The 23165-nt window shown below is 34.4% G+C and overlaps 1 protein-coding gene across 16 annotated transcripts in view; it reads right to left on the reverse strand.

The window, feature by feature from the left end:
• The window catches only part of CABCOCO1 (ciliary associated calcium binding coiled-coil 1), a 196206-nt gene that overhangs the window by 156780 nt on the left and 16261 nt on the right, over window positions 1-23165 (reverse strand). For 13 of the 16 annotated variants that reach the window (XR_014249013.1, XR_014249014.1, XR_014249015.1 and 10 more), the window contains exons 3-5: window positions 21780-21949; window positions 6547-6691; window positions 1873-1945 (exon numbers count right to left, since the gene is read on the reverse strand). Coding sequence is in view for 9 of the 16 variants with exons in the window: in XM_082407513.1 (XP_082263639.1) it covers window positions 1873-1945; window positions 6547-6691; window positions 21780-21949 (388 nt within the window). In the remaining 7 variants the exon portion in view is untranslated. The other 3 variants (XM_082407508.1, XM_082407512.1, XM_082407506.1) reach the window with 3 other exon arrangements.

Genomic DNA, 23165 nt, shown 5'->3' on the forward strand with positions numbered 1-23165 from the left:
GTCACCTAAATATAACCTTACAATGGAGAAGAAAGGCACGATTGTGTAATTAACAAAGAGAAAAGGGAGTTCTTTATGAAATTTTTTTCTTGATGATTCTAAATGTCTGCGTATGCTGCTATTGAAGCCACTATCATTTTCCCAAAGTTTTGCTGAATAGATGAGATAGTATTGTATTCCTAACAGATAATTACTGCAATGCTGTCACACTGTATGATGTAATTCTGAAATGGAAACGTTGTCAGTGAAAGTTTGTCAAGTGACACCTAATTTAAGCTACAGTATGAGGAGACTGCAAAGAAGCAACTTTAAGGAAAGTCAAAAGCAAAAAGGGTTCCTTGTTTTCCTTCAGCTCATTTAAAAGGCCAGCATTAGAATAAGTACCCAAGTGGAGACTGAGACACAGTGACTGAGGTGTTTAATGAAGTAAGCAATTTATAAACCGCAGAATAACAATACTAGGGAAGACAGAACAGTTGGCACATTCCACCTGGTTCCTAATGTCAGGGAAATTATAAAGATAATGGAAATATCCCCTTATTCACTTTATTTATTTATTTATTTATTTTTAAATAAATTTATTTTATTTTTTATTTATTTATTTTTGGCTGCATTGGGTCTTCGTTGCTGCACACGGGCTTTCTCTCGTTGAGGCGAGTGGGGGCTACTCTTCGTTGCAGTGTGCGGGCTTCTCATTGCGGTGGCTTCTCTTGTTGTGGAGCATGGGCTCTAGGTGTGTGGATTTCAGTAGCTGTGGCCCACGTGCTTCAGTAGTTGTGGCTTGCGGGCTCTAGAGTGCAGTCTCAGTAGTTGTGGCACATGGGCTTAGTTGCTCCACGGCATGAGGGATCTTCCCGGACCAGGGCTTGAACCCGTGTCCCCTGCATTGGCAGGCAGATTCTTAACCACTGCGCCACCACGGAAGTCCCATCCCTTATTCACTTTATGTCTGACCATGGCCATTCCCATCTCCTATATTTCTAGGCAATACAGCCTCCTCAAGCAGTTGAGAATCTAAGGAGCACTTCTGATGGCATCTTTAGCCTCCTTAAGATGTTCTCTTACCCAGGATTCATTTCTAGTAAATATATATATGTGATTATATGTAAGGCTGTTCAAAAGTATCTTTAAGTAGACCATTTCTTGTAGAACTGCTATTACATGCACTGTCACTGAATCACTTATGTAGTATTAAGAGGGGTTACTATGTCCTGCATTATACTATATGCTGTGTAGAAATATAGCACGTGATCCTTGCCTTCAAGGAAATTACAGTTGGATTATGTTAACTATATCAATCCACAGGAAACAATTAGAAAACCATATAACATGGTACAGATTTACATGCTTATTGGTGTGCTAAGAGTAGCCAGTATTCAGCAGAAAGATATCAATTGGAATAAAATAATAGAACGTGATTAAAGAGTTTGTCTAAGCCCTTCCTTTGAGATGCGATGCAATTAAGGGAGGTCTGCTTCATTGAGGAAGTGGGATTTGAATTAGGCCTTAAACAATGAGTACACTGAAAATAAATGTGAAATTAGAAGAGATTTAACCAAATTAATTTATCTCACTTTTCCTGATTTTATTTGTACGAAGATGTACATACTCTATCCAACTGAGCTTTGTCAAATAATCCATAAATACATAAAGTATACATGATTAACAATGCTTTTAATGCCAAAAGACAGCTTATTTTCTTAATCCAAAGCTCACTCTATGTAATTATTCTTTTTGCAAACTACTAGTTGGTTATATTAACACTTGAGTAATCTTGACAAGAAGTTGCTTTAAGCTGTTAAAGATCCAGATGCTGATCAGCATGCATTAAGTGATTCAGCTTAATTGGTTCCATCTAGATAAATTACTTACCTCAGTTCCTATCACAATTTCTTCCCTGGCAGAGAAGAACAGAAACTCATATAGCTTGTAGTGTTGAAATAAGCTGAAATACAAAATAAATGTGGAAAGCTGATAAATTTATTTCAGGAAAAAAAAGCAAATATGTAAGAATATTTATTACAGGAAAGTTGCTTGAATTGACCAAGCTAAAGACATTAAACACTAATATGAAGTTAGCCACCTCCTTTACTCCAAAATAAGTTGCCCAGAAATGCTAAAAAATTAAAGGTTTACTTTTTTGAGACACTGACAATATAACACAGTACCTAAATTAATATCAGTAAACTAATCTGTGATGAGTGGATAGGTTTGGGGTAGATTTCATCTTGACTTTTCCTGGCTCACAACCAAATATTGCACTGCCTCTAAACAACACCAAACTTCACATTCTTTTTCATGTTTTGCTCCAAACTGGAGTCAATTTCCTCTCATATGAATAGCACTGAATTCTATAGGCTACTTCCATATCAATTACTTCTCACGTTCTCAAACTGTTTCAAGATTAAGTTAATTTCTGATAACACCTGAAGAATGATGCAACATTAACTGAAATACTTTTTAGATGAATGATTTTCTTGAAGAATATTCCATTACACATCAAAGAGAGGAATTTGAGCAAGATAATTTCTTTAGTTCCTACCTGAAAGACTAAATGGTCAGTGTATAAAAACTATAAAGAGCTAAAAGAGCTTAAAAATATATAGTTCAAGTAAGATTAAAGATATCAGCAATGTGTTACTGAGAGTTAAAAATTTACTGAAGGGTTGACTTCTAATATCCTGTTTGTGATAATATTTGAATTTTTCTAATTCTCTTCCTGCTGGTTGGGAAAATTAATAGACTCATAATACAGCAAAATGCCGAAGAACAAAGAACTGTCTTAGTGGTTTCTCTTTCACTCTGGTGCCTTTTGCTATTTAAGAAAATTGATATTAATATAACTGAGAAATTAACATTTGCAAAATGTTGCTACAGAGCATGTATAATAATGGCTTCTCCTGAATGCTGTAATGGATCAAAGTCTCAAATTCATTTGAAATCAACGAAGAAATCCTCAGGCAGCTGGGTCTCTCTGAGTTATATTAACAGTTGATCTCACTACTAACACAATCCATTAAAAAGTGATGGGTGTACAGACTCAGTCATGGTTTGTTTTGTTTTGTTTTATTTTTGACTACATTCAAATTAGTCATCAACATACAGAAAACTAACTTAGCTTTTGACATTACTTTGTTGGCTAGAAAATACAAGATTAGTGAAGTTTGATGATCCAATGAAGCAAAATAAATTCAAACTCTCCTTCCCTTACATTGGTTACCTAGAGAAAGCTTCAAGGTTAAAACTATTACATTATCAATAACTGACTTTGAGTAGAAAAATTAAAGACTGTAGAACATTTTGGAAATAGCTTGGCTTCTTCTCAGTTAACTAGTCTAAAACTTTCCTTTCCCCATCTATGTCACACAGCGAAGTCAATTCATAAATCTTCCTTCCTGCAATTTCATAATCTTTCCACGTTATTCTCCTCATTGCATACAGTTATTAGATTATCCCATACCAAAAAAGAAATTCACTTCTTACAATGAAAATAAAATGCTTGACTTGGATGCAGTGGCCAAAGATACAGGGTTGGGCAAGGCCAGGACTACAGTGAGACATAGAAGGGGAGGGGGGGCCACCAAAGGGAGGCACTTATTCAGGGGCAGGTCGTCATACCACCATTGCCTTGCTCTGGTCCCCACCAACAGCTGGGGTTCTCTCACTTCACCAGGGAGCTATTAAATGGCCTCACATGGGAACAAAGTGACACTTCTGTTATGGGAATGTATTTTTTCCCTCTTCCTTTGGACTCCCAGCTGACTCAAGCCCCTAGACTATTTTTGTCAAACATCTTGTCTTGGTCCTAAATCAAAGGGAGACTACTCAGAATGAAAATGGTCAAGAAATCTGGCTCCACGCCAGGAAGTGCACTTGTGTGAAGAGGAGCAGTGTTTTCTTATATTGAGTATATGCCTGTGCACTTTACCTTCACCTAATTTCCACGGAATACATAGAATACACAATGACAGAAATGTTCTTGAACCAGATACATGTCTAAATGACGTCTTATAATAAAAAGCTATGTATAGGGCTTCCCTGGTGGCGCAGTGGTTGAGAGTCTGCCTGCCAGTGCAGGCGACACGGGTTCGAGCCCTGGTCTGGGAAGATCCCACGTGCCGCGGAGCAACTAGGCCCGTGAGCCACAATTACTGAGCCTGCGCGTCTGGAGCCTGTGCTCCACAAGAGAGGCCGCGATAGTGAGAGGCCCGCGCACCGCGCATGCATAAATAAATAAATAAATAAATAAATAAATAAAAAGCTATGTATATGTTGCGTAGATTACTCAGTACTCATAGCAATGCTGGGGGGAATTTTGGTATTCGTTTTTTCAATTCACAGACACATCATGGAATATACAGTGTAGACTCTATTAAAAGAATCAAATGAAATTTCAATTTTTTTAAGATTTATTTAAAAAAATTTTTTTTGGCCATGCAGCATGTGGGATCTTAGTTCCTTGACCAGGGATCTAACCCATGCCCCCTGCATTGGAAGCATGGAGTCTTAACCACTGGACTGCCAGGGAAGTCCCCGAAATTTCAATTTTATTGTCAGTTAAGTTTCATGTGCTACAGGTCATGTTCCAAAACGCGCACTCCCAAAACTGACTAGGGCTTTCACTGGTTGATTAAGCTTAATTATCAGGTTAAATTGAAAAATAGTTATACTTGTTTTTGATAATTGAGCTAGTTTCATAGTTAGAAAACTTCTTTGCAGTCATTAAAATGAAAAGTATTATATGATTTAATTGACATTAAACTTGCATTTGTGGACACATGAGACATTCTGAACAGGTGTTGCAGAAAAGCACATTTCTCTTTACACAACTTCAGAATCAATTCCAGATATCCTACTTACCAACTGATATTTTAATTTCTGTGACAGAGACACTTAAAACATGTAATTTCTTTGAAATCACAATATAAAGATTAAACAGCATAAAAGCTAGTTCTGATTTACTTTATTTGACTAAACTTTCAAATATTACTTTTTTTTTTTTTTTTGCAGAAGGCTAGGTATTTTTGGTGTGTGAAGTTACCCTGGTTAGGGTCAAAAGGTGACTGACACTGACATCCCCTCTTCACTTAACCGTTTTCTGAATGTCAATAAAATGTCAAGAAATACGCTGATGAACATTTGTCCAGAAAGATGATATGAAAGAGAAAAGAGCCGCCATCTTTCACCATCTAGAAAGTGCATGGGTTTTGCTGCTGTGGTTAGCTATCAGTCCTGGTGCCCATTATAAAACTCTTGGGCTGAGAGCTCAGCTGAAAAATGTATTCTGCAGGAGAGACCTGGAAGGCTCAAATGGAGAGAGAAGGGAAAGAAGGATGCTCTACAAATGTGCAGAGAATTCCCCCTGCCCAGTGATTTCCAAACTCTGATGGGCAGAAGAAATACCCTGGGGAACAAGTTCTCCTCCAGCTCTGGATTTCCTCTCCCTTCCCTCCCCCCCAAATAAGGATCTCCCTTTAATTGATATGAAGACTACTGTGGCTTTTAGTGAGAGACACACATTAGGAGGTATACTGTAGCATTAAGAAGTCATATTATATCAAATGCTATTACATAAAAATATATCATACACCATTATTAATTCATGCCAGAAACCAGTACATAAACCTTATCATATTAAACACATTAGTTTTTTAAAAACTTCCAGGCTACAACCAGGATCCTTGCCAAGCAAATCATGAGCATGTCTAGACCATCATACAGCACCATTTATTTTAGAATTGTAAAACTTAAAGTTGGAGAGTACTGCAGTATATAGTAATAGAGGAACAAAGAAATTCTGCAGAAACTTTTAGTTAGGCAAAAGAAAGATTTTTACCAACTCTTGTTTAAATATTTGCTAACTTTAAAAATGTCTCTTGGGAGAGATGCAAAACTCTAATGCAGACCTTGTGACAGATCATATAAAAAGAGAGATTTCTTAGTTCAACAATGAAGAATCATTGTAAGAAAAATACTTTCCCTCCATCCACCATCATTTTCGAAGCACAAAGACTTAATGAGTTTAATTGGTCAATACTACAAATATTTCAGGGTATATAATAAATTTGAGGAAGTATGTACATAAATCTCTTCAATTTCTAATACAAAGCATTTAAAATAAACGTTTAAATGGAAATAAATGTTACTCTTTAAAATGTAAAATGTTAAGGTCAAGGTCAACTACCTATAGTATAGTCTATTGTAATCAAATCTGAATAATCTGAAAGAATCATTTGATTAATAAGAACAGTATTATTTAGAGATACAGAGAAAAAAATTCTTAGACAAGAATTATAGATCTAAATGAAATTATGCTTATCAAACACAAACTTTTTTTTAAGAATGCAATGAAAGCCAAAATGTTCAATGTCCTGGTTTTTATTTATTGGATGGATGATTTGAATATTATCTAATTATTGGTTGGTTAATTACTGCAAAAATTTTGTAAATGTCTAACTTCATTAAAAATTGGATTAGCTTCTATTTAATAGACATTTTCCAGAAAACATAAAGTGAAAACTAAATGCTACTGAAAAAAGTCCATACCTGATTTTCAAATAATCAACAACAGCATTGGCTTGTTTTACATCAAAGATATTCCATTCCTCATTTTTTTGTGAATGGGATGGTCCTATTTCAGCCATAACTTCTCTGAGCCATTTTATGCTGTCTTCTAAGGGCATATGCAGTGCTGAAATAAAATCCAAAGAAGTCTAAAGCATTATTTTCATAGATGTTTTGGCAACAAAATAACCCAAGATGTCCTTAATGTGTAACAATTCCATTTTTTCAGTATTTGTGAGGACAAATGATAAAACTATTGTTGTTTGTTTATGCTAATAATTACATTTTATGTAAAAGAACAGGAGCTTACACACCCAACAATTGTAAATTACCTTAATGCTATACAATTGTCTAAAGAGTTTGTTTCCATTTTAAGATGCAAAAAAAAAAAGAACCCTCTATCTATCTAAAGATTACTTTAGAATGGAAATGAAAAATTTTTTTATGATCTTAGATTAATAGATAGAAACGACACAAGGTTGGTTGGATTAGCTGGTAAGGAAGGCCTACAAGGTAGACTCAGCCACTGTAGACAGCAGAACCAAACCCAGAGCTGAAAATGTAAATGAACAGAGCCAACTAACACTAGGCCTTAGTTGATTGTTACCATGTGGGAATTTGGGTCTGAAGATTTTCAGTGGATGCCAGAAATATGGATTTTTATGTAAAAATCAAGATTTTTTTTTTCTTTTCCAAGCTACAGACATAACTTATGTAAGCTGTTTCTCAAATGTATGCCTGATGGTGGTGGTGACAGCCAGATGACAGTGCAAAAAGAGTGACACTGAAACCACTTTGCCACCATTACCAAAAATAAACAAGTCAATGATTGTGGTCTATTCTCTCGCAATTAAAAGCAAACAAACAACAAAGCAAAACTATCTTCTAAGGCATCTGTCTAGTTGAAAAAGAAGTAGATAAGTGTCAAAAGCCTTGGACTTAAATTTTATAACGTGTATAATACAAATATTAACCTCCATCGTCTTTTAATATTTTCACTTGTGGCAGACAAATATTATTTACAACACACACACACAGCTCCCTGCATCCTGAGGAGAATCCAGGTAACTGGAGTGTCCAAATTGTCCTTTGCTGACAAGTGAGGGGTGTCGGGACACGAGACCAAACAGCATGGAGGTGGAGAGTTGAAAGGCTCTAGCAAAAACAAGGCTGGATTAGTTGCTTGGAGGAGGTGATTGTCAGCTGGTGGCCAGGATGAGGGCCTGGGGGAGAACTGTGCTGAACAATGTGAATCCCACCTTCCCAATCCCAACCAAACTTGTCTCTCTTAGGAGACCATTAGTAAACTTTCCACGTCTTGTTAATGGGGTGGCTTTTTCAGCGAGGTAGAAGGGGAGAGTGCAGAGGAGTTATGAGAACACAGGCTGATTGTTAGATCCAATTATTTCTGGGTTACATAGCTTCTCTTTCTGGGATATAAGTGCTAGGTCCTCAAATTACTAATAAAATGACAGTGAAGTAATTTAAAATTTTGGAAGACACTATAAACACCAACTTGTAATTTGTTTAGTCTAGATTCTTTTCTATGTGTAGGAATTAGAAAAGAAGCATAAAACTATATAACAATTAAAATCTGGTTTAATGAATGACAATTAGTCCAATTCTCATGGCCTCCTTCCAGATCCTGTTTTATGTCTGTCAGATACATAGAATTATTACTGGATAACTAGGCTTTCCTGTATCATTCTAAGTGGAGTTCAATTATTACTGAACATTTTTTCTTTTTAAAAAAAAATTAATTAATTTATTTATTTATTTTTGGCTGCATTGGGGTCTTCGTTGCTGTGCGTGGGCTTTCTCCAGTTGTGGTGAGCGGGGGCTACTCTTGGTTGCGGTGCACGGGCTTCTCATTGTGGTGGCTTCTCTTGTTGCAGAGCACGGGCTATAGGTGCATGGGCTTCAGCAGTTGTGGCTCTCAGGCTCTAGAGCTCAGGCTCAGTAGTTGTGGCGCACGGACTTAGTTGCCCTGCAGCATGTGGGATCTTCCTGGACCAGGGACTGAACCTGTGTCCCCTGAATTGGCAGGCAGATTCTTAACCACTGCGCCACCAGGGAAGTCCCTATTTCTTTTTCTATGATAAACTTCTTTTGAAAATAGTAAGATTAATTTCAGAAATGAAAAATCTATTGGATAAAAGCAATTAAGAAATGAATGGATTAAAATCTGAATCAATTTATTAATAAAATGGTATTAATTAGAAATGCAGAGAAAAAATTTAGATAATTCTAATTCTAGATGTGATTATACTTATCAAGCACAAAAATAAATTTATATTACTATTTCCTTATGTTAAAATATAACTGACTCTTTAAAACTGTTTTTCTATGTCTAATGTCTTTCTACAGATAATGGCTTTAAAAATTAGGAAAGTTATCATTTCACTTATCTAACTGAAATGTTTGCTCTTTTAAAAATCACATTTAGTGATGTGATTAAAATATGAAAGACTAAACCAATTAAGGGCTGTTAGAAATAAAATTTATCCTTGAAAATTTAGGGTAATGAAAGAACATATTATACTTATAATTAGCTGGAAGGTTTAGATTGGTACCTCATAACTGCCATTTACTAGCTAGGTGATCTGAGTTTCATTCTCCTTATCTGTGAATGAGAATAATACCAATTCTCAAAATAATAGTGCTGTTGTGAAGATCAAATAAGGAATGCATGGGAAACTTGGTAAACTGAAAAGATACATATACATTACATGTATATAGTGCTTTCTAGAATTCAGCCCAAAGCCAGGCACATCTCACGTAGTCAGGAGGATGGGCTCTTGCTCTCTGGGGTTCAGATTTAACCTCTCTGAATCTCATATATTCTTCTCATTTTTAAAATGAGGAGAATAATGGAACTATCTCATAAGACTGTGCGTGAATTAAGTGCAAAAGTATTTGGAAAGCAAATGGCACTGTGAATGACACAAGTTAATTCTATATAAATGTTAATTATTATTATTATCATTATCATCATCATCATTACTGTTTGGAGGAAAAACAATTCAACTTCATAGAACTGAAAAGCATTCTATGGTTATTTACCAAAGTCATGTTATATAGAGGAGAATCAATCTTGGCCCATCGACCTAGATAGAGGCCAAATACCCAGTCTAATACTCTACATCCTGTCCTTGGTCAGGCCCTGGAAAAACTAAAACTCAAAATGTATACTGTTAAGGGACTTCTCTGGCGGTCCAGTGGTTAAGACTTCGCCTTCCAATGCAGGGGGTGCAGGTTCGATCCCTGATCAGGGAGCTAAGATCCCACACGCTTGGAGGCCAAAAAATCAAAACATAAAACAGAAAGCAATATTGTAACAAACTCAATAAAGACTTTAAAAATGGTCCACATCCAAAACAAAAAATCTTTAAAAAATATATATATATACTGTTAAGATAACTGTACAAATTCTACTTTCCATAATCTTTTAGTTTGATCTACTTTGATTCCAGGTGGGTTGTCTGTAGAATATCTTGTGGATAATGTAGCACAATCTGAGACAAGGGATAGATCGGAAACCGAGTCAGTATAAAGTAACAGTCCCCACACTAGAATTCTATTAATAACCGTCGGCCACACTACAGCTCACAGCACAAACTGTGCTCTTTGGTGCTTTTTCTATGAAGATGTTGCCGGGTAGGATGGGAGCGCTCATTATGTGCTCAGGACTCCACCACCTCTTAGTTTAAGTATAAACATACTTTACCTCCTTCCCTGGCACACTTGGCTAAGATTACATTCTTTCCTGATGGTAACTATAACCTTGTTAGGTCGAAAGATTTGAGAGGATTTTTTTTTTTCTGCCAGAAGGAAAACTAGATCCCTTGCTTTTTTCCGGTTAGGTTTTACATACGTACTTTCACTCTCTCATAGTTTATGAGTACTTGGATGGATCCTGCTCAAGTTTTAAAAATTCATTTTTGAACTGATATCAACAATATAAAGTTTCACATAAAAGAAATATTCATAAGTTATGTTATGGAAAACGTTTAAAATGGAAATCTCTTGTCAAATTTGGAATGTGAGATCCATGAAATTTTTCTACTTTCCTTTATTCTGTTTCTAGTTTGTGAATTCTCAGCTCAGAGGTTGCAAAGCTTAAGACTGTTCATGTCATGTATTTCTTTTTACAATTTAATTCATAGGTGACATATTCACATGGTTCAAAAAATATATGTGAAGGTGTATTGTGAGAAGACTTCCTCCAATCCTGTTATCCATGTGCCCAGTTCCTACACCCTTTGCACAGAAAATTTTATTAGTTTTTTCTGTATTCTTCCAGCATTTCTTTGTATATATCACAAATAAAGACATAGATAAATACTAATTCTGTCTGTTTTATAAACAAAAGAATACAATTCTGCACCTCACTCTACTCAGTAACAACATATGATACCTAGAAAACCTTCCTCATTCTTTCCTTTTTTACCGCTGCACAGTATTCCAATTTAGGGATAGGCTAATCCCTACAGGTAAATTTTTAATTTTGGAGTAGTTTTAGATTTACAGAAAAGTTGCAAGAATATCACAGAGAGTCCCCATATACCTCATACACAGTTTCCCCCATTGTTAATATAGCTATGGTACATTTGACACAACTAATGAGCAAATACTGATATATTATTATTATTTAAGTTCACCCTTTGGATTTCTTTAGTTTTTATTAAAGCCTTTTTTCTGTCCCAGGATCCCCTCCAGGACACATTACATTTAGTTGTCAAATCTCCTTAGACAGCACAGTTTCTCAGATTTTCCTTGTTTTTAAAGGCTTTGACAGTTTTGAGAAGTACTGGTCAGATATTTTGTAGTATGTCCTTAAATTTGGGTTTATCTGATACTTCTGTCATAATTAGACAGGGGTTAAAGGTTTTGGAGAGGAAGACTACAGTGCCATTCTCATCACTTTATATCTAGGGTATTGCTATTTAACCTGGCTCATCACTAGTGGTGTTAGCCTTAGTCACCTAGCTGAGGTTGTATCTGTCAGGCTTCTCTACTATAAAGTTACTATTTTTCCCTCTTTCCATACTGACCTCTTTGGAAGGAGGTTTGCAGCCCTCACTTAAAGGGGTGGGGAATGGTGTTCAACTTGTTGAGGGTGAAGTATCTACATAAATTATTGGGAATTTTACATGGGAGATTTGTCTATTTTACCCCAGTTAATTACTTATTCAATCATTAATTTCCATCAGTATGGATTCATGGATGTTAATTTTATACTTTGGATTATAATTCAATACTATGTTATTTCGTTCAAATTGTTCTAACTTTGGGCACTGGGAGCTTTTTCAGTTGGCTTCTCTATTTCTTTGACATACCCCCATCATTCTGTTTTTTTGGCACTTTCTTTTGGCCACTACAAGACACCCCCAGGCTCACCTTTTATGTTCCCTGCTCTAGGTCTATAATCAGCCATTTTTCTAAGGAGTCCTGGTTCCTTTTCTTGGAGAATGAAATTATAATCCAAGAACTGGGTCCTGGGTGGTATGCTCACTGCCACTGGATGTCACTGCTTTTTGGCCCTCTTTGTGAACAGAGCTAAGAAGTATGTGTATATATGTGTTTACACTTAACAACTATTCATCTGTATATCTATTAAGTTAAACAAGAATTCACACTGATGTTTTCAGTTGATGTGTCTAATCTTTTGCTTTTTCAAACATTACTGCAACTAATGACTTTACATACATGTCAGGTTACATGTGTGCCAGTGGATATGTAGGATAAATTCCCAAAAGTTGGATTGCTAGGAAGAGACAATACATTTGTCAAAGAGACAATACATTTGTAAATGTGATAGACAGCTGCTAACCTACATTCCACAAGGGGGTTTTTACTTCCATTAGACAAATAGAGAATACTTGTTTTCTTACAGCTTTAACAGCTGAGAATGCTACCAAAATTTTACAGTTTTGTCAATTTGATATATGACAAATGACATTTCTGTATAGTTTTAATTAACATTTTTCTTATTATCTTTAAGGCTGAACTTTTCATTTGTTTAAGAATCATTTTTATTTCTTTAGTCATATCCTTGGCATACTCTTCTGTTGCACTATTGGTCTTTTTCTTCTTGCTTCTGCATGCTCTTTTTATATTACAGAACTTAATTGTTTGTTGATGTCTGAGATGCAATGTTTTTCCCAGTTTCTAATTCTTATTTTATTTTGATTCTGGTATGTTTTCATTGCAGACTTCTGGCTTTCATGTATCAAATTTAACTATCTTCGTCTTTACGGCTTCAGAATTTTGAAGCATAATTATAAAGGTCTTCCCCATCCAAGGCTATAAATAAATTAACCCATGTCTTTCTCTGACATTTTTATGGCTCCACTTATTTTACATTTAAGGGTTTGATCCATTTGGATGTATTCTGGTTTATAAACAAAGACATGTTTGAATCCAATTTCATTTTATTTTTTTCTTGATGGATACCCAGTCGTCCCAGTATTATTTATTGAATAATTATCTTTTTACCACAGATTTGAAATGCCATTTTACCAAATACTGAATTCTAGTGATTGGGTCAACTGCTTAACTTTCTGTTGTGTTCCTTTGGTCTATTTAGTGATTCACCACTGTGTTCAAATACTTGAGATTTTATAACACTACTACTAGTACTACTACTACTAAGATACGCTAAAGCTTGTTACACTTTTAAAAGACAGCTTTTCCTGGCTATTTCTATTTTTTTATTTTCCACATTTTTTTGTTAGAATCACCTTGCCTAGTAACCCACCCCTAGGCAAAAACATTAACAAAAAACTGTTGGCATTTTTATTGGCTTATTAATATTATAAATTAACTTGGTGAGATTTAGCATTTTTATGACATTAGGTCTTTCAAAGAACATTGTTTTTTCCAAATGTTAAAAACTTCCTTTGTGATTTTAAAATTCTTTGAAGTTTTCTTCATATCAGGCTTGTGCATTACTTTTTTTAAAGTTTATTCTGCATAGTTTCTATTTCTTGTTAGAGCATATATATTTTCTTTCACTAAATCTTTTATCTTTGTTTTTATACATAAATATTATTAAAAATTATACAGTGAAATTGACTTTTCATTTAGGTGTACAGTTCTATGAACTTACACACTTGTAAAGATCATGTAACCACCACTACAATTGTGATACAGAACAAGTTACATCACCTCAAAAAACTCCCTCATGCTATCCTTTTATATCCTCTCCTCACCCCAGCCTCTGGCAAACACTGATTTGTTCTCCACTGCTATAGTTGTGTCTTGTTGAGAATTTCCCAGAAATGTAATGATACAGTATACAATCTTTTGAGACTGACTTCAACTCGGTATGATGCTACTGAGATGCATCCAAATTGTCATATCATGGTTCAATCACTTTTATTGCTGAGTAGTGTTCCATTGTATGGATGTACCATGGTTTGTTTACCTGTTCATCTATTGATAGACATTCAGATTTGTTTTCAGTTTTGAGCACTTTTGAATAGAGCTGCTAGACAACATTCATGCACAGGTTTTTGGGTGAACATATGTTTTTCTTTCTTTAGAGTAATGCCTAGGAGTGGGATGGATGGGATATAATTTTATAAGATGCTGCCAACTACTGTCCAGAGTGGCTGTGCCATTTTGCATTTCCACAAGCAAAGCATAAGAGTTCTAGGTGCTCTGTATCTTTGTCAGCATTTGGTATTGTCAGTATTTTTTAGTTTAGCCATTCTAACAGTTGTGTAGTGGTTTCATAGTGGTGTTTTTCTTTTCTTTGAACACCTTTATTTTATTTATTTTTTATACAGCAGGTTCTTATTAGTTATCTATTTTATACATATTAGTCATAGTGGTTTTATTTTATACTTCCCTAATGACAAATGATGTTGAACAACTTTTCAGGAGTTTATTTGCTATCCTTATATCTTCTTTGGTGAAGGGTTTGTTCAAATTTTTTGCCCATTTTAAAAATAAGATAAACTTTATTTTGGAAAAGATTTATATTTATAGAAAAATTACAGAAATAGTATTGAGAATTCCTGCATACTCCACACAGTTTCTCTTATTTTTAACATCTAACATTATCATGGTACCTTTATTTACTACTAATAAACCAATTTTATACATTACAATTAACTAAAGCCCATATTTTATTAGATTTCCTTAATTTTTCCTTAATGTCCTTTTTCTGTTCCAGGATCACATCCAGGATACCACATCACGCTTGGTAGTCATGTCTCCTGAGGTCCCCCTCGATTGATAGTTTCTCTGACTTTTCTTGTTTTTGATAACCTTATCAGTTTGGAAAGGACTGGTCAAATATTTTGTACAACGTTCCTCAATTTGGGTTTGTCTGGTGGGTTAAACATAAGTTATGCGTTTTCATGGTTTTGCCCATTTTTAATAGGGCTGTTTGTTTTCCTAGTGTTAAGTTTTGAGAGTTCTTTATATATTACAAGTCCTTTTTCAGATATGTGATTTGCAAATATATTTTTCCCTGTCTGTAGTTTGTCTTTTCATTCTTTTAACAATGACGTTCATAAAACAAAAGTTTTAAAATTTGATGAAATCCAATTTTTTTTTATGGGTCATGTTTTGGGGTTCATGTCTAACAACTTCTTGATAACCCAAGGTCATGAAGATTTTCTCCTATGTTTTCTTCTAAAAGATTTATAGTTTTACATTTTAAATTTATATCTGAACCATTTAGATTTAATTGTATCAAGTGAAAAGTTCAGCTTGAAGTGTATTTTTTTCAAAATAGATGAGCAGTTGTTGTCCAACAACATTTATTGAAAAGGCTACCTGGTTCCACTGAATTGCTTTTGCATATTTATAAAAAAAAAAATCAGATGACCATTTTTGTGTGAGTCTATTTCTGAATTCTGTCTTCTGTTCCATCAATTTATGTGTTCATCTCTTCACTAATTCCACACTGACTTCATTACTGTAACTTTATAGTAATTCTTAAATTGAGTGGTAAGACGGATGCAGCTTTACACTTATTTTTCAAAAAAATTTTAGCTGTTTTAGGTCCTTAGCCTTTCCATATAAATTTAAAAAATCAATGAGTATGTCTAGAAAATATCCTGCTGGGATTTGGATTGATACTGCATTAAATCTACAGATCAATTTAGAAGACATCTTTACCATGTGGAGACTTCTAATCCAAGGACACAGTATGTTTTTTCATTTGTTTAGATTTTATTTCTTTTATCATTATTTTAGCATATAGTTGTGTACATTTTGTTAGATTTATACTTAAGTACTTCTATTATTTTTTGAGTTATTGTAAATGATATTATCTGTTAAAATTTTGGTAACCAATGTACATTGCTAGCATACTGAAATACAACTGACTTCTGTGTTTTGACCTTATTCCTGCAACCTTGCTAAACTCATTAGTTCTAGGAATTGTTTTGATTCTGTGTAATTTGGTATATAGAGCATCATTTCATCTAAGAACAGGGACTGCTTGATTCCTTCCTTTCCAATCTGCATGTGTTTTATTTCTTTTTCTCACCATACTGCACTTACTGCTAAGACTCCTATTCTTATGTTGAATAGGAGTGGTGAGAGAAGACATTCTTACCTTGACCCTGATCTTATGGGGAAAGAATCTGGTCTTTCTACCACTAAGTATGATGGTGGCTTTTTTGTAGATGTCTTTTATGAGGTTGACAAATATCACTTCTTTTCTTAATTTTCTGACTTTAAAAACATAATGAATGGATGTTGTATTTAGTCAAATGCTTTCTCTGCATGTATTTACATGATCATTTGTTTTTTCTTCTTTCAACTATTTACATTGATCAGATTTTCAATACTGAACCAGCATTGAATTTCTGGGATAAAGCCCAACTGGTCATGCGTATTATTCTTTTTATAAATTGCCTGATTCATTTTGATGACATTTTGTTGGGAATGTTTTTTATGTTCATTAGGGATATTGCTCTGTAATTTCTTCTCCTTCTCCTATCCCTACTCCCCCACCTTTCCTCTACTTCTTCTTCTCCTTCTCCCCTCACCTCTCCTTCTTCTCTCTTTCTCTTTGTCACCTTTTGGTATGAAGATAATTTTAGCCCCATAAAATGAGTTAGGAAGAGTTCTTTCCTCCACTGTTTCTCGAAGAGGTTATGTATAATTGGTGGTATTTCTTCATTAAATGTTTAATAGAATTTTCCAGTGAAAACATCTGGGACTGAAGAAGTTTTTCCAGAAGTTTTTAGCAACAAACTCAATTTCTTAAATCATTATGGCAATATCAGGTTGTCTATTTCATCTTGGGTGAGTTTTGTTAGTTTGTGGTTTTTGAGAATTGGTCAGTTCCTTTTTGTTTTCTAATGTATGTATATAATTATCATTCTCTTAATATTCTGTTAATGTCTGCAGGATCTTTAGTGATACCCCTTTTTTATATCTGATAATGATAACCTGTGCCTTCTATCTTTTTTCTTAGTTTTGCTTCATGTTTCTCAATTTTATTGACCTTTTCAAAGATCCTGATTTTTGTTTCATTGATTTTTCTCCATTGGTTTTCCATTTTCAATTTCATTGATTTCTGTTTATTTCTTTCTTTCTGCTTGATCCATGCTCTTTTTTTCTGGCTTCCTAAAGTTTAAGCTTATTCATTTTAGACTGTATTCTTTTCTAATATAAGCATTTACTGATAGAAACTTCCCTCTTATCATCAGCTCAACTATATCACACAAATTTTCATGTTTTATTACCATTTACTTAAAAATTTTTTCTAATATCTCTTGAGACTTTCTCTTTGACTCATGGACTGTTAAGAACTGTGCTGTTTAATATCCAAGTGTTCAGAGATTTTCCTGACATATTTCTATTATTAATTTCTTGTTTAATTCCATTATGGTCAGAAAACATATTTGTATAATTTCAATTACTTTATTTATTTATTTTTAAACATCTTTATTGGAGTATAATTGCTTTACAATGGTGTGTTAGTTTCTGCTTTATAACAAAGTGAATCAGTTATACATATACTTATGTCCCCATATCTCTTTCCTCTTGCATCTCCCTCCCTCCCACCCTCCCTATCCCACCCCTCTAGGTGGTTACAAAGCACTGAGCTGATCTCCCTGTGCTATGCGGCTGCTTCCCACTAGCTACCTATTTTACATTTGGTAGTGTATATATGTCCATGCCACTCTCTCACTTTGTCCCAGCTTACCCTTCCCTCTCCCCATATCCTCAAGTCCATTCTCTAGTAGGTCTGTGTCTTTATTCCCTTCTTGCTCCTAGGTTCTTCATGACCATTTTTATTTTTATAAGATTCCATATATATATGTGTTAGCATATGGTATTTGTTTTTCTCTTTCTGACTTACTTCACTCCTACCTAAGAGACAAAAGACTGTATGCAGAAAATTATAAGACACTGATGAAAGAAATTAAAGATGATACAAATAGATGGAGAGATATACCATGTTCTTGGATTGGAAGAATCAACATTGTGAAAATGACTGTACTACCCAAAGCAATCTACAGATTCAATGCAATCCCTATCAAACTATCACTGGCATTTTTCACAGAACTAGGACAAAAAATTTCACAATTTGTATGGAAACACAAAAGACCCCAAATAGCCAAAGCAATCTTGAGAAAGAAAAATGGAGCTGGAGGAATCAGGCTCCCTGACTTCAGACTATACTACAAAGCTACAGTAATCAAGGCAGTATGGTACCGGCATAAAAACAGAAATAGAGATCAATGAAACAGGATAGAAAGCCCAGAGATAAACCCACGCACATATGGTCACATTATCTTTGATAAAGGAGGCAAGAATATACAGTGGAAAAAAGACAGCCTCTTCAATAAGTGGTGCTGGGAAAACTGGACAGCTACATGTAAAAGAATGAAATTAGAACACTCCCTAACACCATACACAAAAATAAACTCAAAATGGATTAAAGAACTAAATGTAAGGCCAGACACTATCAAACTCTTAGAGGAAAACATAGGCAGAACATTCTATGACATAAATCACAGCAAGATCCTTTTTGACCCACCTCTTAGAGAAATGGAAATAAAAACAAAAATAAACAAATGGGACCTAATGAAACTTCAAAGCTTTTGCACAGCAAAGGAAACCATAAACAAGACGAAAAGACAACCCTCAGAATGGGAGAAAATATTTGCAAATGAAGCAACTGACAAAGGATTAATCTCCAAAATTTACAAGCAGCTCATGCAGCTCAATATCAAAAAAACAAACAACCCAATCCAGAAATGGGCAGAAGACCTAAATAGACATTTCTCCAAAGAAGATATACAGATTGTCAACAAACACATGAAAGAATGCTCAACATCATTAATCATTAGAGAAATGCAAATCAAAACTACAGTGATGTATCACCTCACACCAATCAGAATGGCCATCATCAAAAAATCTAGAAACAATAAATGCTGGAGAGGGTGTGGAGAAAAGGGAACACTCTTGCACTGTTGGTGGGAATGTAAACTGATACAGCCACTATGGAGAACAGTACGGAGGTTCCTTAAAAAACTAAAAATAGAACTACCATACGAACCAGCAATCCCACTACTGGGCATATACCCTGAGAAAACCATAATTCAAAAAGAGACATGTACCAAAATGTTCATTGCAGCTCTATTTACAATAGCCAGGACATGGAAGCAACTTAAGTGTCCATCAACAGATGAATGGATAAAGAAGACGTGGCACATATATACAATGGAATATTACTCAGCCATAAAAAGAAATGAAATTCAGTTATTTGTAGTGAGGTGGAGGGACCTAGAGTCTGTCATACAGAGTGAAGTTAAGTCAATTACTTTAAATTTAAGGTTGCTTTATAACCCAGGATACAGTCTACCTTGGTGAATGTTCCATACACACTTGAAAAGAATGACTATCTGTTGTTTTGGGGTGTACTCTTCTCTGAATGTCAATTAGATCCAGTTAGTTAATGTTGTTTTTCTTTTGGTTTACCCTGTTTGTGGCCTAGTCAGCATCTTGAATTTATAGGTTTATGTCTTTTGCTAAATTTGGGAAGTTTTCATCCATTGCTTCTTCAAATGTTTGTTTAGCACTGTAGTCTTTCTCCTTTTGGGACTCTGATGATATGTATATTAGAACTTTCATTGTCCCACAGGTCCATGATGTTTTGTTCATTTGCTTGCCAGTCTTTTTTTCTCTGTATTGTGCAGATTGGATAATTTCTATTGCTCTATCTTCAAGTTCACTGATTTCTCCATTCTGCTATTGATTCCATCCAGTGAGATTTTAATTTTGGTCACTGTATAATTTGGTTCTAAAACTTTAATCTGTTTCTTCTTTATACCTTCCATTTCTTTCATGATTCTTTATATTTTAACATTTGTTTCAACAATGTGCACAACTTTTCATTTAAGTTCTTTTATAATAGCTATTTTGAAGTCTTTGCCATATAATCTCCATATCTACTTCATCTTATTGTTGGCAATAATAATATTATTATTTTCCGTCCAGGTTGATATTGACTTCGTTCTTTGCCCAGTAATTTCGGCAACAGTGTTGAAAGAATATGTTTCGAGACATGTAGTACTCAAAGATTCTACAAATATTTGTGTCATGAGGAAAAAAACAGCCAAAGTCTGTCTTTTTGATGATTTACTAAGAATTCTTTTTTGGAAGGTTGTAGTTCAACAACTGAAACTGAAACAATGTTATATTATTTATCAGGTCTCTTAATAAAATATGTATTTTTAATTGTAATACTAGTCTCAGGACTAACTACCTGAGACTTCAGTTTTTGTGTTAGTTTTATACTATGTTCTTATGTGCAGGATAATTTGAAATCAGTCAGTTAATATCATACATAATTTTTTTCATTACCAATTATTTTTTTCTTCTATTGGTACAGTTATTTATGTTTAACATGGCACCCATACCTAAGTAAAAGCAAAGATGAAATTCTCCTATTTGTAGAGAAGGAAAATAATGATTTCTTCTCCTCACATACAAGAACTACCAATTCTTCCCTTGTTAAGGGTGATGAGGAGCAGAAAGAACACGTAGGGCAGAAGTGGCTTCTCTACTAATTCTGCTAACTCACTTAATATTTCCCCTGCATCTGTAGAGTTAGAAATTGATACACAGAACAGAATAAGCTTTTTGTGACCAAAAGCCATTCATAAATTTTACTAGGATGATGGTGACAATTCTTTAGGGGTGACAAGGTCTTCTACCTGCCCAAATTAAAAAAAAAGAAACTAAAAACAAGCAAAGAACCAAAAAGAAAAGAAGAGACAAAAAGGAAGGAAGGAGGAAGGAAGGAAGGAAGGAAGGAAGGAAGGAAGGAAGGAAGGAAGGAAGGAAGGGAGGAAGGGAGGAAGGGAGGGAAGGAAGGAGGGAGGGAGGAAGGAAGGAAGATGTCTCCCATAGACACAAGCATGTCTTTCAACTGAGTCAGAAACACCTTTATGTTTATTGTGCTCAAGGTCTTTTGATTATATACTCTAAGATTGAAGTTCTAGTTCTTCCACTTCCCAGCTATGCAACTTTGTTCTCTGGACTGCTTGCTCAACTCTGAAATAGTGATTACGATACCTCCCCTGCAGGAGTTGCTCTGCATTCCATAATGTATGTTAAAGATTAGAACCAAACATATTGCCTAGCACAGACTTGGCAATAAATAAACGATAGATTTCTTTCTTTTCCTCCTTCCAAGTAGCAATTCTGTTTATTCTCAAACAAAAGTCATCACATTTAAAATTGCTCCAAGGAAGAATTTCCAAATTTCCTGTAGTAACTCATTTCAATTTTATGTAAGAAAAAAAGTCAGAAAATATAAGTGTATGTGAATAATGTCTATTTCATGGGGTTTTGATATTGACCAAAGAACCTCCTCTTAACAGTAATCCTGAGATATCCCAATAATAATTACAGGTAAGATGAGATGAAAACACCTCAAAAAATGAAAAAATATCTAGATAAATCTGAGCTACTTGACATTTTGGGGATGGATGGCACTAATTAGATTTCAAAATGAAAGTAACATATCTGGCAAATTAATTACTATGAGAACTTTAGCCTTGTTAAGTATTATTTGAAGCTTTACAACTTAATGAAGATATGAACTATATTTTTGCTAAAAAACAATAAAATTAGGAACTTTTGCTGAAGAACATTAATTTAGACAGAAGAAGATTTAGACAGTGGACTAAATTTTCTTTTCTTAAAAAAAGAAAAAATAATGTACTTACTTCTAAGATTATGAAGTAACATATCCAGTAAGGTCATAAATTTTGAATATTGAATAATAGAAAAGTCCATTCCTCTTGCCCACAAAAATCCAGATACATAATAATCTAGTAGACTGGCTTCCTTTAAACAGGTTTGAAGATTTCTGAAATTCAAAAACTTTTCCAGTTTCCTGTAACAGAAAAATCCAGATATTAAAATTGATTAAACAATGAACAGTTCCTTTTCTAAGTTTTGAAAACAGGTATTTTTCTTGAATGAAAATTCTCTAATGCTCATAATCTAAAAATATCCATGGTTATATCAAAAGCCTAAGTCAAAAATGGCATTCAAAAGAGAAACAGAGAGAGAGAGCAAGAGAGCGAGTATGCATGCAAACTCTTATTGGTCTTCTTTCTCCACTTCTTCTTCTAAACCTCTTTCTCCTCCCCTCTTCATTTCATCTTTGAAGTATAGTAACTTTTCATGTTTTCCTTTTCCCTCAAATTCAATGTCTTTTTCCATGTATACAATCAAGTTTCTTTTATTTCTGACAATGTTCTGGAACTAGATTGTTAAATATTCATTCTGTTTTCTTTTTTAAAGAATTCCAATTATGTATGTTTTACTCATTTTTTTCTATAACTGTAATTTTCTCTTTGAACTTCAAAAAAAATTTAAGTCAATTTCCTTTTCATTTTATATGCTTTTCTTGTTACTGTCTTCTATGTCCCTTGTGTTTTCAGCAGTGTTAATTCTCCCTTGGGCTGCTTAAAAATTTCACCTCTGCGAGATCTCTCCTTTTCTACTTCTTTAAAAAATGTTTCATCACCTTTTCTTATCTCTACCTTGAATTTTTGTATCTGTCTTATGCTCTTGTGATTGCTTCGTAAGTGTTCTTAACTCATGGTAAATATTTGACCATTTTTTGTTTGTTCATGGCCATATTCTTCTGGTGTATTTTCTTTGCCTGCCATTTCTTTTTTCTATTCTTCAATTTTTTTCTTGCAGTGTCTTTGTATGTAACCTCCTTGCTTAATGCTCAAACCTGGCCATATTACAAGATGTTTTCTATATGATATAATTTTATGTCCATTATTCTAGTTTTTATTCATTTTTCAGTTAGTGGGAAAAAGGAAAAAAGTAGAATAGGTTCTCTTTACTATCACATAAACAATCTATTTCTTGTAAACATGGAAAGTATCTGCTCTAAGCCTGTGTATTCTGGTCTTGCTATTGCAAACAAGGGTTCTTGAAATGGCACTTCAGGGTTTTCTCCTCACCTGGGAGAATAAGTGTATTTTTAAGCTTATTCTCAGATCTTCCACTATGTACATCCTCCTTGTAATTTCCCCTGCACTTCTGCTTGATCTACAGTGTTTCTGGTGGGCATCCTCACATTTTGCGGT

This window comes from Balaenoptera borealis (genome assembly GCF_965194805.1).
Source record: "Balaenoptera borealis genome assembly, chromosome: 10".
In the NCBI taxonomy this organism is placed as follows: Eukaryota; Metazoa; Chordata; class Mammalia; order Artiodactyla; family Balaenopteridae; genus Balaenoptera; species Balaenoptera borealis.